This window comes from Zonotrichia albicollis, chromosome 8 (genome assembly GCF_047830755.1).
Source record: "Zonotrichia albicollis isolate bZonAlb1 chromosome 8, bZonAlb1.hap1, whole genome shotgun sequence".
NCBI lineage: Eukaryota > Metazoa > Chordata > Aves > Passeriformes > Passerellidae > Zonotrichia > Zonotrichia albicollis.
Window position 1 is genome coordinate 4,557,618 of NC_133826.1, and position 18,083 is coordinate 4,575,700.

At 41.6% G+C, this 18,083-nt stretch overlaps 1 protein-coding gene across 19 annotated transcripts in view; it reads left to right on the forward strand.

Moving 5' to 3' along the window:
* Positions 1–17,699, forward strand: part of DAB1 (DAB adaptor protein 1) — a 411,090-nt gene extending 393,391 nt beyond the window's left edge. For 13 of the 19 annotated variants that reach the window (XM_074545715.1, XM_074545714.1, XM_074545722.1 and 10 more), the window contains 7 exons: positions 750–806; positions 3,527–3,589; positions 4,932–5,040; positions 6,380–6,928; positions 7,700–7,827; positions 8,719–8,817; positions 16,622–17,699. In XM_074545715.1, coding sequence (XP_074401816.1) covers positions 750–806; positions 3,527–3,589; positions 4,932–5,040; positions 6,380–6,928; positions 7,700–7,827; positions 8,719–8,802 — 990 coding nt within the window. In that variant the 3' untranslated portion in view covers positions 8,803–8,817; positions 16,622–17,699. The remainder of the gene's footprint in view (positions 1–749; positions 807–3,526; positions 3,590–4,931; positions 5,041–6,379; positions 6,929–7,699; positions 7,828–8,718; positions 8,818–16,621) is intronic. The other 6 variants (XM_074545725.1, XM_074545721.1, XM_074545724.1 and 3 more) reach the window with 2 other exon arrangements.
* Positions 17,700–18,083: the final 384 nt, after the last annotated feature.

Genomic DNA, 18,083 nt, shown 5'->3' on the forward strand with positions numbered 1-18,083 from the left:
ATAATATGTACTGAGTGTGTGGATGGATATAGATATGTACAGATGTGAGGGCAGTATATGTATATATATATATATATATATATATGTATATATATATATATATTAGTATTTATATATTATTATAAATAATAATATATATAAATAATAATAAATAATAATATATCCTACATATATTTACATACAAACTATAGATTTCAATACAACGTGAATTGACTCATGTAAATTTCAAAATTGCTATGAAGAGAAAATAATTACCCTAATTATGTTTACATTGATGTTATAGTTCCCCTAGTTAGAGAAATGTGTGTTTTTTTATGTAGATACTTGGTTTTACAGCTTTTGTCTTCCACAACTCAATCATTCTTTTTTTCCCCTGAGGATGTTAAATCCCTTCTTTCACCAAGCCAGGGAAAAGTTCCATTAATGTAAGCAGGATCAGAGCTCACTGGGTATGCTTACTGCTGAATTAATAAATATTTAGGAAAATAAATAGGTGTGTCACAAGTGGTAAAATTGCTTTATACACCAGAAGATGAGATTTAGCAGAAATGTATGTTTGCCCCACATCCCAGCAGCATTCAGACTCACTGTTTTGATTGCCTGATTTCAGATCTGTGCTCACAGCAAGATGGAAAGGGTTTTCATTTCAATGCTGAAGTCAATAATTATGGAGGTTATCATTTTCATGCTCAGAAATTCATGTCATTTTCATAAATCATTCATCTCATTTCATAAATCATGCTTTACAGCTGGAGAATGGAAACTTATTGCTGGACATTGATGAAAATCTTGTTTCAGTCACTCAGGTAAGGTTGTGACGCTAAAAAATATTTTAAGGAAATATAGCTGAAATCATCTATAGGAGTAATGCAATTGGAAAATGTTCAGCTTGGGATTAACTTCACTGGAACGTAGCTAATATCAGATGTGAATAATCTTAATGAAGCATAAGGGGTGAAATCAGTTCTGTAGTGACAGTGAAATCACCGAAATAAAAGATAAGTGCTTGGTGTCCAGGATCTCATGTGCTGCAAGTAGATAAAGGCAGCTCTGTGTCAGGGAAGATGCATTCATTTATTCAGGCTGAGAACTGAAGAAGTAGAAAAAAGACTCCTGAACCATTTGGGACTTTAAAATGCACCTCCAAGGGTTGCTCTTCAAAGCTCCAGTCAGTAAATGAAGGTGTTGCTCCCACTGAATTTGTGTTTACATTCTCTGATGTGGTTCTGTAGCTCCTCTTGTATATGAGGTTGATATTCTGTAAAAAATAATTCCCCTGTAAATGTATTTCTTTTTCCTGGGGAATATTGTGAGTGAGGGTTTATTATAACAAAGTGCTGTTGACTTTCCTATCACTCTCTCCAGCTGCCTGTTTAGAAATGTGTGTGCAGAGCTTTAACAGAATTATATCTGTGAAGAATATCCAAAGATCCATCACCTTGAAGCACTCTGAAAAGTATTACTATTCCCATTATCCAGGAGTATGGAGGCACTGGGATCTGAGTTACCACCTTTCAGATGCATGTCATATAATCCAGAGTTCAAAAGTATACTGACTATCAATTCCCACTATTCCTGTGAAACCTATGCTATTTTTTCCACCAGAAAAAATAAATGTGTAACTTTGCACACAGCTGAGTGTGCCCTGCCCTTCCCCATCCTCCCTGGCTTGCTCATCTGCTCATGGAAAGGACACAAATGTTCCTTGGGAGCAAACAGTGAGTGGTTCCCAAGGGGGGCAGGAGAAGGGCAGGTTTGGGGTGCTGCTAAACAAGCAGTTTGGAGAGTGAGGAGAAAGTGGCTCTTGGAGTATTTCAGTGTCACCTGACACCTCTTGAGTCAGGAGTGCCTACAGGAGGCTTGAAGTGATTTCCAAACGAGTGCTGCTGTTGTCATTATTCCACTTTCCTGGGCATTTTAACAGCCCTTGCCTGATGTGTTTGTGCACACTGCAGAAGGGAGTGGGTTAGGCTGGGTTTGTTGCTTGTTTAAGTTTTTTTTTTCTAAAGCTATTCCTGGCCGTATTTTCCTACATTGGAATTGAACAGAGCATAAAATTGGTGTACCTTTCCCTCTTTTTCCCTTCTGCATTTCCATGCAGATACTTAAAGGGATATCTAAGCCCATAAGAAGAAAATAGCACAAAAGCAATGTGATTATTTTAATATAAAACATAATGTGAGAATATGTGAGATAATTCATGACATGAAGCTGAGAATCAACAGAGCTGCTTAGACAAATTTCAGTTCTAACTGATTGTGATGTTGCTTTTTTTGTGTGATAATAGAGAGTGGATTGAAAAAAATGTATAAATTATCGATATGTGTAGTCTTGCTCCTTAAGGGATAATTTTTAATGGGAGGTTAAAGGCAGGAAAAATTCTTGGGGTGATCTTGGTCTCTTGGAAGGCTGTAAAGCCTGACCTGCCAGTCTGGTTACTGTCCAAAGCATTCAGGGGCTGCTTTAGCAGGACAAGACTCAGCTGAATGTCAAACCTGTCTGTGTGACAGCAGGATCCAAGGTTTATGTGCCTAAGATGGGGAGGAGATTCAACCAGCTAAACTAAGATTTGCATTAAATCTTGCTCATAATGAGCATTGTGCCTTCCCACATCTTGTGGGTGTGACACTGGGAAAACCAGTGAGAAAGGTAGTGAGAAGAAAAAATTCTGGGCTCCCACCAAAGTTTTCCACCCTGATAAGGGGCGTGGATGTGGTTTAGGTTTCCTGCAGAGCTCTGAGGGATCTGTGCTTTAAGGTCCCTGAACTCCAGCTGAACTCACTTGCAGGTGGGTGGGAGGCAGTGAAGTTGCTCTAGAACACGTGAAGGAGCTTTGATTATGCAGCCACTCAAGTTGCTTCTGATAATAAAGTGTGTTTTCTCTTCTGGTCCAGTTAGCCAGGCCTGCATGGGTGACCTGTTTTGAGCTCCCAGTGAAGGGCATCCCAAGGAAATATTTCTAACAAGAATTAAATGTACAGCCACAAACTCACAATAACCCAGTTGTGCATCCTCCTTCAAGTCCACTTATCCAGGTCACACCTGTCCCATGGGCAAGGGGAAATCAGGCAGCACTTTAAAATCCTTCCCTTTGTATCCTGCTGGCACTCCATGCTGCTGCCATGCTGTAAGACCTTGAAGTGAGGCTTTAGAAGAGGAGCCAGGGAAAAGGACTGGCCATAAATCATGCTTGGAGCTCACTGATGTTAAAGGCACAGCAGTAATGCATCCAGTCCTGTTCTGGATAGTTGTTTCATGTTTTATTCATATTTTTTTTCACTTTGGAGAATTCCCTACAGAGTTGTTTTACAGTGAGTTGTTGGCTGCTTGGGTCCATTAGGAATATTAAAATCCCACAGCTTGAGCCTGTGTGCTTCCTCCATGTGGGACTTCACAGTTGAAGCCTGCAGGATTTTGGGGAGGTTTATCTTGTTTGCTGTTACCAGTTAACTTTGCAAGTTGTAACTACTTAACTCATAGTTTCTTCTCCTCAAAAGATAAATGGAATTATTTTTTCTCTTTACAGGCTGTTACCCAACTAGAGCTTTTTGGGGACATGTCCACTCCTCCTGATGTAACCTCTCCCCCAGTGAGTACCCAGGGAAACTGCACTGTGTTTTTCCTGCATGCCATTTTCAGCACATTTATTGAGCACATTTACAATTTGTGTCCTCATCCATTCCAGTGGGGAGGATTTCAAAGTAGTTTTTAGGTTGCAGGAAAATAAAAGTGAAGTAAATTGAACGTGCAGTCCTTGCTTCACAAGGATGTGCAAAAATACCTTTGATTTTTATGTTTCTGCTGTGGTGTTAAGTGTCACATAGGGTGCAACCCGAGCTGCAGATCTGCTTCCCTGTGTTTGTCAGAGGGAAATGCTGCACTGTACTCTCACTGCTCTGCAGAAGATCCAGTTACAGCCTCACATTTCATGTCTCAGGATCCACCAAGCACAGATCCCAGAACTGCTGTTAAAGGAGGGAAGGAAAGACATAGAGAAAGGACTGGATGTATTTTAAGGACAAAAAATAATGTCTCAACGTGTTTTTCAGCATTATAAGATAACAAAAAATTTTCATATAAAGCTTTAGAGCCTTGCATTAAGCTGTAGGGAAGTGTGAATATACTCAGTCACTCAGGTAAGGTTGTGATGCTAAAAAATATTTTCAGGAAATATAGCTGAAATTATATATTATTATATAGAGATATTATATATTATATTATATTATATTATATTATATTATATTATATTATATTATATTATATTATATTATATTATATTATATTATATTATATTATATTATATTATATTATATTATATTATATTATATATTATATAGAGAAACTTCAGGTGCTGTGAGGTCAGGAGCTTCAGATCTCCAGTATGTTCTGGATCGTGTCTGAGACTAGATGTTCAAAGGCCTTTCTGCTCTTCCTCAGCTTACTCAGTTGGATTTGGCTTCTCCTTTAATGTAGACCTATGATTCTGGTCTTGTTGGTTAATTAGAAAAAATATTTATTCAGTTTTCCATAAATCCTGCAGATATTTCATTTACCTTAATTGTTAGTAATAACTTAAAAGTTAATGCCTTGGTCACTTTCCCTTTTGTCACCTAACATCTAAAATCACAAGTCTCTATGTTCTGGAGAAAGAAATTATGTTAATATTTTGGTTGTGATGTATTCCAGACAAATTTCACCTTAATTTTTTTTCCTCTGATAGAAAGCTTCTCCATTTCTTTCTTTTTCTCCCATCCCCAGCAAATTCCAATACTTTTATTTCTATTGCTTCTTTCCTTTCTTTACTTTTATTTCTATTCTTTCTTCTTTCTCATTCTTCACTCCAAACCTGGATTTTTAGAGCTCCAGGTGATGTGACAGCAGGAGCTGCAGCTGATACCTCACCCTTGTGTTTTCTGCCTGTCTCCCTGCAGACTCCTGCTACTCCAGGTGATGCCTTTATCCCATCTTCATCCCAGTCACTCCCTGCTAGTACAGACATGTTTGGTTCTGTACCTTTCAGCACTGCTGCCGTACCCTCAGGTAAGGAATGCACTGAAATTAAAGCCTGGAACCAGATTTGGGGATCAGTGCCCAGCACTGGTGTGCATTTCAGTACTTGGGGCATTGATTTTAGCAGGGTGGAATTGGGGAAGGCTTTTGAGGTCTGTGTTTCAGGGCAAGGCAAAGCAGGGAGTACATTAGTTTGAATTTGCCTACATTTTTTTAAAGCAGAAGCCAAAAAGTCACTGGGAATTCAAGCATAGTTCAGCCTATGGATAACAGAACTTCTAGGTACAGGAGAAAGAGAAGAAACAGCATTTAGTTTAGATTTTGGGGGTTCTGTGGCAGCAGTGAATATCCTCTGCTGTCTCCAGTAAACAGAGGCTGAGAATCTGATTGCACTTTGTCAAATCCTGGAATGTCCTCTAGACATCTGTTAGAACAGAAATGTATCTGAGCTACTTCTCCTTCCACCCAGGAGCTAGGTCTCTCAAAGTTCAGTTCCTTATTTTTTTAACTTTATTGAGTTTTGGGCTTTTCCCTATACAATATAGCAGCCACCCTTATATTTGTGATTACAAAACAGCCTGGAAATAAAGCAAAGCAAATATTTACAGGAGGACTGGGGAAACACTCAGGTTGGAAATGAGAGTTTTAAAGCTGTAGCAGTATTAAAATTGAGAGAGAAATTACATTATGCAAAGTATTAGTGGTAAGTATTGAATTTAAATGTGAAACAGCATATCTGTAAAGCACAGTACTTGTATCAGTGGAACATAATTATGTTAGGTAGTTTAATTTGTAAAATGTTTTACAGGAGTTTTAGTTTCAGAGCACTTTGTTGTTGTTGTAAATAAAAAAGCACCCAATCCTATAATTCCTACACAGTCAAACTCTTGGTAGCTTTAAAGGAGGCTTCAGGTCTGACAGGAAGCAATTATGATTTTGATTTTAGTCATTAATTTCCTCCTCAGCTGGAGGGGGTTGTGTTAGCCTAATACCTGAAGCAGTTTGTTGTTAATAGGTATTTAGTGCAGCAGAAGCTCAAGATCTTTTTGATGTTCTCAAGTAATTGGGTAATAACCAAGTGTGAGGGTTTTAATCTGGAATCATCTGGGTTGGATTTTTTTATTATTAGTAGTAGTAGCAGCAGCATTATGATGCAATTTGAGATGATTGCTTTGCAGAGTCCCCCAGCCTGTGGTTCTGAGTGTGAGTACTTGTGCTGTGAATTCAGTGTTCTCAGTTTTCTCTCCAAGTGTGCTGCAGCTCTGCACGTTTCTGATTTATCGCGCGTCGCTTTTCCCACGTGCTCGCCACAACACCATTATAACTTTTCGTCCTGTTTCCCCCTTCCTGCTCTCTTTATTCCCCAAAGGTTATGTTGCCATGGGAGCTGTCCTGCCCTCCTTCTGGGGACAGCAGCCCCTCGTTCAGCAGCAGCTGGCCATGGGTGCCCAGCCTCCAGTCGCTCAGGTGATGCAGGGAGGACAGCCCATCGCGTGGGGCCAGCCCGGCATCTTCCCTCCCGCCCAGCAGCCGTGGCCATCCGTGGCTGGCCAGTTCCAGCCCACTGCCTTCATGCCAACACAAACTGTTTTGCCTTTACAAGCAGCCATGTTTCAAGGTACCATTGCTCCCATAGCCACCGTCCCGCCCACGAGCGATTCCAACAGATCGAGTCCGCAGACAGACAGGCCCAGACAGAAAATGGGAAAAGAAATGTTTAAAGATTTCCAGATGGCTCAGCCTCCACCAGTGCCATCAAGAAAACCAGATCAGCCTTCCCTCAGTTGTACCTCAGAGGCCTTCTCAAGTTACTTTAACAAAGTTGGGATGGCACAGGAAGCAGATGATTGTGATGACTTTGACATCTCTCAGTTAAATTTGACTCCTGTGACTTCCACGACACCATCTACAAATTCACGTGAGTATTTATGTGCCTTCAGCCATCCCTTTCCTCAGACATGACTGCTCTTCAAAGCACTTCTGTCTCTTAAAATTCCAACCCAGATACTGAGAACCTTCATGCATGCTCTGGCTTAAGAGGTCATAGAAATGAACAGACAGACAGCTACAGTCTGAAATTTAATTTCTAAAATTAAATGTTTGTAATATTTGTTTGGTGATGGGAACATGCAAGCTGGTTGGCAGAAGCCCATGGCGTTCAACCTTACAACTGGTTTCACTTTTGTCCCATCCATACTTCTCAGAAATTAGGGGATGGGTATTTATTTTAGTAGCTTGACATGTTGGACACATGGGGAAATTCATTGGAGAGGTGTAAGATAAGCTTATGGTGTTCATAGCATGGCAATGGGGATTTCCCCTTTTCAGTATGCTGAAAATAGGAATTAAGGAGATTCACCTAGGGTCAGTCAGAGACCTGTTTCACTTACCTGCCACAGGACAGGTGACTCACACTTTCCTAATTTAATGTAGTGGTGTCTCCCAGCTTCATAAACACATAGGCCAGGTGCAGCCAAACTTAATATGGAAGTTTCCAAATGAAATCTAAGACATGGGATTGATAATGACAACCGTGCCCAAATTTACCTCCTGCAGCTCCTTGTTAGAGAATGATTCTCAGGGGCAGTGAAAGTTGACAGACGTAAAAGTGTGAGCAAATTTTGTGCTGAAGTGTCTTTTTGAAGAAATCAGCAGAATAATTGTTGCTGTTGCCTTAATCCTTGTTTAGCTCCCACCCCTGCACCCAGACAGAGTTCTCCATCCAAATCATCAGCATCTCATACGAGTGACCCTGCTGCAGACGACCTCTTTGAAGAGGGGTTTGAAAGCCCAAGCAAAAGTGAGGAGCCAGAGGCTGTGAGTAGCAAGAAGGTTTCTAAATCTTCATTGTCTCCTTTTTAACTAGAAAAGATAAAAGCTGATTAAATGTTGTTGTCTAGTGTCAGGAACAACTTTTCCAGTAGGGCTGGGTGGTGCTTGTGGGGGAGCTGCAGCCAGAATTCCCGTCCTGCTTTGGGTTTGACAGCTGATAGCACAGCATTTCTGCTGATGTGCACTAACCCTGCAAACAAGGAACCAAACTCAGAGCTCACATGTAGGACTGTACATGTTAGACATATCCAATCTCCTCTTTAGCACACCAGCAGTCACTTCTCTCATGGTAAGGAAGTTTGGGGTAAAACAAACATGCTGAGGCTGCAGAGAAAGATGTGAGAGTTTGTGTGTTAAAAGATGATGGTTGGTGTTGTCTTGCACATTCTTGCATCCCAGTTGCTTGCCTAGCTACATTCCTCAGTGTTCTGGCCCTTGATATGTGATTTCTTTGCCTTTATGGACCAAAGCAAGAAATGTTATCCAGGCAATGACCAGGTGTCTTAGGGAGGGAGGAGCCTGAGTGAGCCAAAGACAAGAGGGGGTCAGTACAACAAAAAGTGCAAAATAACCCAAGCTTGGACTCTTTCTGTTTCACATGGCTTTCAAGGCCTTTTGCAGTTCTGGTTGACCTGATCCAGTACCTTCTGAAGCCTGTGGCAGCTCCTGCCTGGGCTCCAGCAGGAACTGGTGAGGCCCTTTGGTGCCTGCAGCAGCTGTAGGAAACCGCTACGGCTTTGGAGAGCGGCGAGGCCTCACTCCCTGGTTTTCATGAGATAGGATGTACTTGTTATGCCCACAGCATGAAAATAACCTCCTGTTGACTTTTCACTTTCTATTGTTGAGAAAAAAAGGTGTTATGTTCTTGTATTCTAGCCTGATGGGTCTCAGGCCTCCTCCAACAGTGATCCCTTTGGTGAGCCAACTGGTGATACTATAAGTCCACAGGTCGGTAGCTAGATAGCACAGGTTGGGGTAGGTATCTGTCCTTTTTTTCTCTACACCTTGAGGTGTTCACTTACTCTTCCACCAGTGCCTGCCATTGCTTTCATGGATGCATGGTTTATTTTTTTTTTTTCCTTTTCATCTCTTCCGTTTTGCCTCTCCATCCTCCGCAGTGTATTCCTTGTGCTTGGTGGTTTGCATGGCTTTTGCCATTCACTGAGTGTTGCAGCTTATGCAAATATGTGTGTTTCAGCTGCCTGCATGCTTGAAAGAAATGTAGACTTATTTTACTTTGTGTTCAAATTCTGAGGGCAAATAGGGAAACTGAGCCATTATTAACAACATATTAGGCAGAGCATTTTTTTTATCAAAGCCACCCTTGCCTTCAGTCAGATGTAACATATTAAATGGAATAAGACATCTTACCCATAGACATAACAATCATTAAATAAAATTATGTAATGATACATGAATGTCTCTACCCTAAATCAATGGGATAATCAGTAGAAGAAGCACGTTTATTATCTGCATGTAAAAAATATTGAAATGGGTTTGTGTATTTTTATCTCTAACTGCAAATTAAAAACATCTGAAAATTATCATCATTCATATTACCATTGGCATACTGATGTTTTAAAAATTATTCATCAATGTAAGTCATTTAAACCCAGACAGACGGGAAAGAAGATCTGTTCATCCTTTGTGTTACAGAACACGTAGAAAATGTGGCTGCCTGTGAATGCTCTGTGATTTGTTTCAATACAGTAAATATATTTTGCCAAAAAAACAGTGGAGCTACAAAGTTTTATGAGTGCTGAGCGTTGTTATTCCATCCAAATACTCTCTAGTGTTGCTGTTTGAAGAATATGTTTCATTATCTTCTCCCTGTCTGCCACTCCTGTTTGGTATTGCCCAAATACACGATCTGATACGGTTTCTGTGCTCCAGCACAGAGCTCCTGGAGCAAATCCAGAGCAGTGGGAGAACCCTTCCCATTTTTGTACAGAAATGCCACTGGGTTTGCCAGTGACTTACCTATCTTCAGTTTAGTTTCAGCTCCAAATTAATAGTTTCATTAGGAGTCAGTTTACTTTGTGCATTAAATATGATTTTAAAAAACCTTACTGTGGCTTAGCTTTGATCCGCTTGGGAATAATGGGGTTCTCTCTTAACAACACGTGGTGCTGTGAGAGGGCGTCTCCCCCTTCTGTAGCTTCACCCCTGCTCAGCTCCTGGGGCTGCAGCAAAAGCAGCATTAAGCTTTGAGTCTCCTTGAGTCCAGGAGTGACAGTGTGAGGAGAAAGTCAAGCTGGGGTGAGCTGCTCCAGCAAGAACATTCATTATTTACTCCAGTGAGAGCTGCTGCTGCAGATGGATGGTGCCACTTGATAATTTGGCTGTGCCTTTGCCTGCCCTTGGCCAGCACTGACATCCCCAGCTATCCCAGCTTCAGGCCACTCCAAGAGTTCTTCCCTACATCATGAAAGAGGATTTGCCCTTTATCTGAGTCCCACACTCTGGAAACCCACATACATCTGTTTATTATGGTTTATCACAGGGTGGTTCTGCAATTCAGAGCTACCAGGACAGTGTATTAGCAGTGGTTGCATATGGTTTTGCTGCATTTTTAGTTAATCCCTGTAGAGCCTCACATTAAATATGTATAATTCCCTGAAATATATGCTGGGAAACGTTAACTAATGTTCCTGATTATTGTATTACATTAATTCCTGAGAGCTGTAGGCAGGAACAGGGAGCTGAACAAAACAGAAAGCCTCTCTCCAGTGAGGTTCCACTAATGTCATTGTGCCTGTTTGCAGAGGCATTCAGCAGCAGTCTGTAGGAAATCCTCTTCCCAAGGCCAGCCCAGCTAATTCCGAAGCCTGGTGTCGTCAGAGCAACGGGAAGTCTAATCCCCATGGAAAATTATCAATTCAGGACTTACTGGGGAGTTTTGTATTGAGCTCTGCATTTGGAGGGAAACTTAATGGGGAGAAACATGTCGTGCAGAAGAATCACAGTCTGCATAAAAGCCACTTTTGTGGCTTAGATGGGAGATTACTTTGCTCTTTAGAACATGGTTCTTACCCCAAGAACTGCACAGTAACAACTCAGCTGAATGGACCTCTCAGGAGAGCATTGTGTGCAGAAATGTCAAATCTGTCTGTTCCCAGATCTCTGAAACCAGCTCTGCCCATACCATGTCTTTATTTATCTTGATGTATTCAGAATATCCACCTGCCTGGTTTTTTGTACCCTGGTCTTTCAAGGTACCACAGCAATTTGGTTTTTTGGTTCCTTCTGATACTCTAAATTATCATCTGGTTACTGTCTTCTTTTCTCCTGTTTTTCCTCTCTTCCTTTTGCAATCTTCCACTTCAGCTCTCAAAATCCTCATCCTTCCAGAAGCAGCTGTTTCTAGAAGTCACCCTTCCAGAAATAACTATGAGCTCTTAGTAGGCAAATGTGGCATTTTATGGATATATTACATTTTTGTCCCCTTATGTTTAAAGATAAGAAGCAGAAAGACTCAACTTCCACAGGTGAAATGAGATTAACTCTTTGCAGAGCTGTTTATTGTATTTGGTTGTTTCCCCTTTGTTCATGCATGCTGTTGAGGACAGATAGTGATTTTGCAGAAGAGGTGAAGAGAATACAGAATGACTGCCACCTTCAGATTATTTATGTTTAATCCCCACTGCTGTCTTTAGGTTATGTGGGGAGTATTTGAGGTGAAAGGAGAGAGGGGGAAAGAACTGTTTCTCAGCTGTGATCCTAACCAAATGTCTTAAACATTTCTTGTTGTTGACATTTTACATTAAAGCAGGGAGTTTGAACAGAGGAACAAACGCAGCTCTATTGAGCTGCTGCCCAGCTCAAAACTTGCACTGGCAATCATTCATGAGAGATTCTCAAGAAACCTTCAAAACATTTGTGGCTAGAGCATATCTCCTTGAAAAAAAAAATTCTTCAGTTGTTCTCAGAAATGTGTGCAGACAATTAAGAGCCCTCAAAACGTGTCACACCCTTCACAATGCCATCAGCACTGTCAGGAGAGCAACAGTTCATTAGAATATTTGTCTGTCAGCTTTTGGTGGTGCTTTGGTGGCCCACTGCCATCATCCATCTTGGAGCAAGTGCTGTGCTCAGTGAGAAATGTTCCTAAAAATCTTACTCAGCTCCGGGATGGGCTGCTGTAACTTTTATTTGGGCTGGTTTTAGGAAGTGGAGAGAAAAAGCAATTTATGAACAAAGCCTTGGGTTACCTGGGAGCTTAGTGAGCCTCAGGAGGGAATATCAAGCTGATTCTGCATCCTCCTCTTGCTTCTGCCCCTTCTCTGTTGCACCAGGACTCCAAAAAGGCTCAAAATACTAAAGGCTGTATTTGCAGGACCTGTTCCAGTCTTTCACCTGGCTCAATCAGAACTGGATAAAGTCCAAAGAGAAATTCCTAATTGCAGGTGACCTGTTCTTGCTGTAGGCTATAAAGCTGTCATTCTCTAGCTAAAGACACAGGCTGAGAAGGACTGGGAACCTGAGAGAAGTAGTGTTGGAAGGGGATCACGGGTTGGGAAGTCCTGCTTCACTCCAGAGAAATCCTGAAATTAACATTTCAGGTCTCCTGCTCAGTTGGTTGTTTCTATTTCCCAGAAATATGGAGGGGTGTGAGCAGAGAAATTCAGGCTGTTCTGTGAACAGGGGCATCCTGCAGGTTTGCCCTCATCTCCCTCAGGCTGCCCATTTCCATGTGCCAGCTCATGCAAGGGCTTCTCACCTCTTCAGTGCCACCAGCCCACCTGAGGCCACCTTCTACCCTTTTATTTCTGCAACTTCTTCCTCTAAACAAGACACAGCATTCTTTGTGGTTTGTCTAGAGCTGGGTTCTTGCTGATTTGCAACCCAACAATTCAATTTAGGGACAAGCTCTCCTCGTTTCCTCTGTGATGAGGTCGTTTAAAAGTTCCCTGTCTTCTGCACGACAACTGATTTTAAAAATCAACTTGTGAAAATTTAGCATCTTTGAGGCTTCTGATCAATTTGCTTCCAATTAGCCATTAGGTTCAATTGTTATGAAGGAGAATTGACAGATAAGTAGATGGAAGGATATGTGGATGACAGATCTGTAGATGGAAATAATTGTGTGGCTACTGTTTTGGGAGAGGGGCCCAGAAATAATCAGTGTTTCTTGGCTGCAGTTCCTTTTTATATCAGGACTAAGATATGGAGCAGGTTCATCTTTCTGAGTAGTTGTCACTGCATTTTCGTTTCATGGATGTACAGCATCCATCTTGCTACTAAAATGACAGAGATTTTTAGAATGCTAATAATTAAACTGGGTATTTGAAAGTAGGAGATATTCCTAGGTAGGTTTATGTTAAGAACAGAGACCCTCTCCTAGCATAATCCTGAACTAGAAGCCTGCTGTATTTATGGTGCTAATGGAGGCTGTAAGAAAAATAAGCAAATATTAATAAGTAATAATAAGCAATAAATAAAAACTGGCTGTTAATGGGGCATTAGGAATGACATGTCTTATCACCAAAGATATTTAATTTCAACCCCGCTTGCCAACTTTACTCTGTCCTATTTTGCCTACGGGTCAGCATGCAAAAAACCAGAGAAGATGCTTCACATTCCCACCCCCTTCACTTGCAACCCCAGCACAAGATGCTCATTCTGTGTGGCTCTCCAGCACACTTATTTCATGAAACTCTATCATTTGAGCCTGCCCTTTCTCATCAGTCAGCCAGGACTGAAAGTGGCTGCAAAGGGCATGGAAATGTGTTCAGGCCTCACCTTCTCAGTTGAGAACATCTCGCCTGCAGCTCTGCACAGAGCAGGTGCCTTGCAGCGATCAAAGGGCTGCCAGGGTACAAATAGTTTCTTCCTAACCCACAGTTATGTTTTGTGAGTGAGTTCACCCCTGCAAGCCCGAGTGGGTGCTGAGGCTCTCAGGAGAGCTCTCCAGTGATCAGTTCTGCTGGGGAGCAGGTGTTAATATCTTCAAATGGGATGCGAATTTGCTTCTAGCATTTGCATGATGTTATTCTAAAGCGTTAGTACACTTGTTGCCTCACACAGTAGTGGACTGCATCAGAAATGGTGTTTGCTGCTGTCTTGTCCCCCTTAAAATGGAAAAGAATAAACTGATTTGCAGCATGAAGTATTTCTGGAATACAGCAGCAAAAAAAGAAAAAGTGCTTCCAGTTCTTCTCTTGGTTTCTCCCTGTGGGTTGATGAAAGCACATCTGAAGTGATTCTGGGCCAGTTCAGCAAGGAGAGCTCTGTAAGATTCGAGGGGTTTATGTGAATTAGAAGCTTTGTCTGCTATTTTATTTGTTCCTCTCTTTTTGTTCTGACAAGGACCAATCCTTTCCTTCCCTCTGCTCCTAATGCAGTGGTAGAAGGCAGAAAATGCTGGTGAGATGCTGTGAGAAGAGTTAATGCTCACCTGCCTTTTCATAACATGCCCTGTGTAACTTTTGTGTGGATTATGTAAAAAAAAGGGAGGGTTATTTCTGCTTTCAAGACCCTCCAAGATGTCACTGTGAGAGGAGCTGTCCATGAGGCCAACAGCACTCGACTCTCCTTTTGCCTTTTTCCTGTCCCTTTCTACTCAGTTTTGCCCTCTTGAGTATCAATATTTTACAGACACCATTTGCATTGTTGGGCTAAAAGCATGCTTGAATTGGCTTAAAATAATACTAGAAAACAAATCTCGGGCATTGATCAAAACCCTTTGAGTGGGAAGACTGCACACAATTACTGCAATTAATTTCTCATTTAGGCATCTGAAGGGAGAAATCAACTGAAAGGAAGAAGCAAGAGCACACTTTTAATGCAAAATGCTCTGGTCTGCTGGAAGAGAAATTATTCAAGTCAGTGAGAAATGCAGGCCTTTGCCACATCAGGTGTTTGCACAGATAAATGTTGGGTACGAATCAAAGAAGTTTCTCACTGTAAAGGCTGTCTCAGGCTTGTTGGAAGTGCTGCTGATGATGAGGAGCTCCTCCTCCTCCTCTTCCAAGGGTGTGGAGTTCAGTGGCACCTTAGGACACCTGTTACTTCAGCACTTCTGCATATCTGAAGGATATTTGAGGACAGCTCTAACAAGCAGACTTGACATTTTGAAAAGCTCTTTTTTTTCCCTGAAGGCATTTGAAAAACTGACGTCTTTTGTTCCAAAGGGATGTTCTCCCTCCCTCTCCTTTTCTTCTCCTCCTTCCTTTTTTCACTTCCCTTTGCAATGACCTTAGGTTCAGCAACTGCCTGAAGAATGGCCTGGTGTGTGTCAGGTTCACACATTAATTAGTACAGATTTTCTCTGAACTAGCTGTGATAGATCATTCTGCCAGCTCCAAGCCTGCACGTGAAAATTGGTAGATTTAGCTCACAGTGTGTGAAAAGCAGTTATTTACTCTCACTCATCTCCTTTGATTACCTTCAGTTTTTCAAGGTCACAAAATGTATTTGCTTCTTGCTGGGGATAATTTCAGCAGCATTTATTTAATCATTCCAGAGGGTTTCTCTCACTCACAGTGCTGGGAGCATACTCAGAGCTCCACGTGGGCACGGGGTGGGGAACAGAGTCTGCAAGCTCCAGAAATGGAACAGTTTTGGGGAATAAAAGACAACTTTCCTTGGCATGGAGGAAACAGGTTGTATTTTGGATTTGTTGTGTGTTCCTGCTCTCTAAGGCAGGACAGGGCAGTGGGATGGGCAGAGCCTGGAGCACTGGCCAGCACCCAGAGCACCTATGGATCCACCTTGGGGCTGTTCTCCTCATCCCAGCATCACTTTGACAAACAGTGATTAAAGTCCTGTGCCATCCCCTGGCAGGCCTGTCTGTGCTGCTCAGTGCCCAGTGACTTGCCAGCCTTCTGGGGATTTTTTTTTGTTCAAAAGGCAGCTCCTGCCAGTGCTGCTGTGACATGAGTTGATTCTACCTTGGTTAAATTCAATGTTGTGGCGTGGTATTTGAATATTTATCAAGCTGTGGAGAGTTAATGCAGTGTGGCATTAACTAGCCTTTCTGCCTGTCTTGTTCCTTTTTTAGATGTCATTCTTAGTTTAATAAATTAGTTTCTGGAAATGAAGTAGAGTGGATTCCAGGATCCACGGATGGTTTGCTGCCCACCTTGGCCAAGATGAACACAGTGTTAAGAAAGCTCAGGGTGTGTCATCTATGGAGCAACAGCTGAAGAACCTGGCAGCTTTTCCCCTCTCCCATATCCAGGAAATTCCCAATATCTGTTAACCAGTTGACATGCTTTCCTCCCAGCTTTAACTATTGTGCTAATGGTTCCACAGACTCCTAATCAAACTGCACAGGGCTCCTCGTTCTTCATGGGCCACTCATGTTGTTGTTTTAAATCCCATCACAGCTTCATTAGCTCAGCTTTCCATGGCAGTTTCTGTTTGCAAGTGGTTTTCTCCTGAGCTGTGCAAAACCCACAGTTATGTTCTGCTGTTGTGCTGCCGGGGGGAAACTCAGCCTTGTACGCGGGCTGCAATTCCAGCCTCTGAACTTCCAAACATCCAGCCCTGTAAATTATCATTTAATTCCTTCCTATGTCCATGCCCAGCAGCGAGGGTCAGTGCATGGCCAATGCTGGAGGAGGAAATGGATAGAAAACAGTCATTTTCTGATATAATTCCCATTTTCTTCACCACTCAACCGAGGTGCCACGATTGCTCAAGGCAGCACAGAAAGCAAACACTTCCTGTGGGTTTTGCCTCACAAGGTATCGCTGCTCTCAAGCAGATGTTGTAAAAATGTTCTGAAAATGCTGTCTGGAGACATCTCTGCTCATTTTATTTTTGTTATCCCCAGGAAGCAGAACCTCTCTACGCGCAGATTAACAGACCTAAGAAATAGCATTGTTACAGGCTTGTGGTGCTCCAAGACTCAAACGAAACCCAACAACCTGGCGGGCCTTTGGCTTTCATGCTTTTTTCCGATTGATTTTGTCTGACAAAGGAGAGAGTTTGCCCTCCTGGACTGGCTCTACGAGTGTTCCTGATGTGTTTTTTTGGCAACCAATGGCAGATTCCTATGGCAGCACAAAACAAAAACTCTCCCTGCTTCTCATGCCATGAGTGCAGCCCCGTCCCCACAAGTGGTGGGTGTCCAGACTAGGAAATCCTACTCCTCGGTCTTCTTTTAAACAACTGTCACCTTCTGTGTGCCACCTATAAATAACGAGCATCTGAAATTTATTGGGTGTTAGACATTCCTTTTTTTTTTCTTTTCAGCCAAAAGCAGAGTGTGTATGTAGCAGCGGCATTATCATTCAACAACCTTTGGGGCACGAGTTGGCACTTTTTATGTCACGGTGACATGTTTTTCATCTTCATTTACATCAGGCTGATCCTGACCCTTTTTTTTTTCCCTTATGTAGACATATTTAAACAACAACAACAACAAAATACTGGTGGTGTCTTTTTTTTTTTCTTTCTTTTTTCCTTTTTTTTTTTAATGTATTTCTTACTCTGTAGTTTTGTATGAGTGACAGATCTAACAGTGAAACACCTCCTGCAGAAATGATTCCCAACTTGAAACCACAGGACAGAACTCGGTTGTTTATCCATCCTTGACTGAAAATGTTGCCAAATGGACCTTTAAGTTCTAGCACATCATGAGGAAGAAATGCTGCTTTCTGTTGGAATACTCATGTTGTGGGTAGAGAAAGGACATGGAGTCCCACTGAGGAGAGACAAAAGAGTCAGTATTTCCTAGGAAACTCTAAACAAAGTGCAGAAAAGGAATATTTTTATTTCTTCAATATCTTGCTGCTGTAATGCTATGCAGACAAGTGTTTTCTTCTCTGTGTGCCATTTTTGATGAAAAAAAAAATCATTTGCCAAATAGTACTGGTATGCTTCTGGTTTAGGAGTTTGGATGAAGCGGACTTGACAAATGGGACAAGGACGGCATGGATTTTGGAATAACAAACTGACTCTGTGATCAAAATTGTTCATCTTTATCACTTTTTGTACATCAGAAAAAAAATCAAATGGGATTTTTATTTTATAACTTGAAAAAAAAATCTTACTGTTAAACTCTTTAAATGTTTAAGGGGAAATGGCTTTAAGGAGTTCGAATGAAAATTGCCATTTTTTTGTAAATATAAATGTTATGAAAATTCTTTTACTAATGCCATTACACAGTAGAGAAGGTAGCAAGTTGCAGTGCTTGGGAGGTGTGGCAAACCCAGTTTGTGGTTCTCACATCACATATGTTTTTTCACATGCTTAACAATAATGGGCTGAAGCTCAAGTGCATTTGCCAAAAG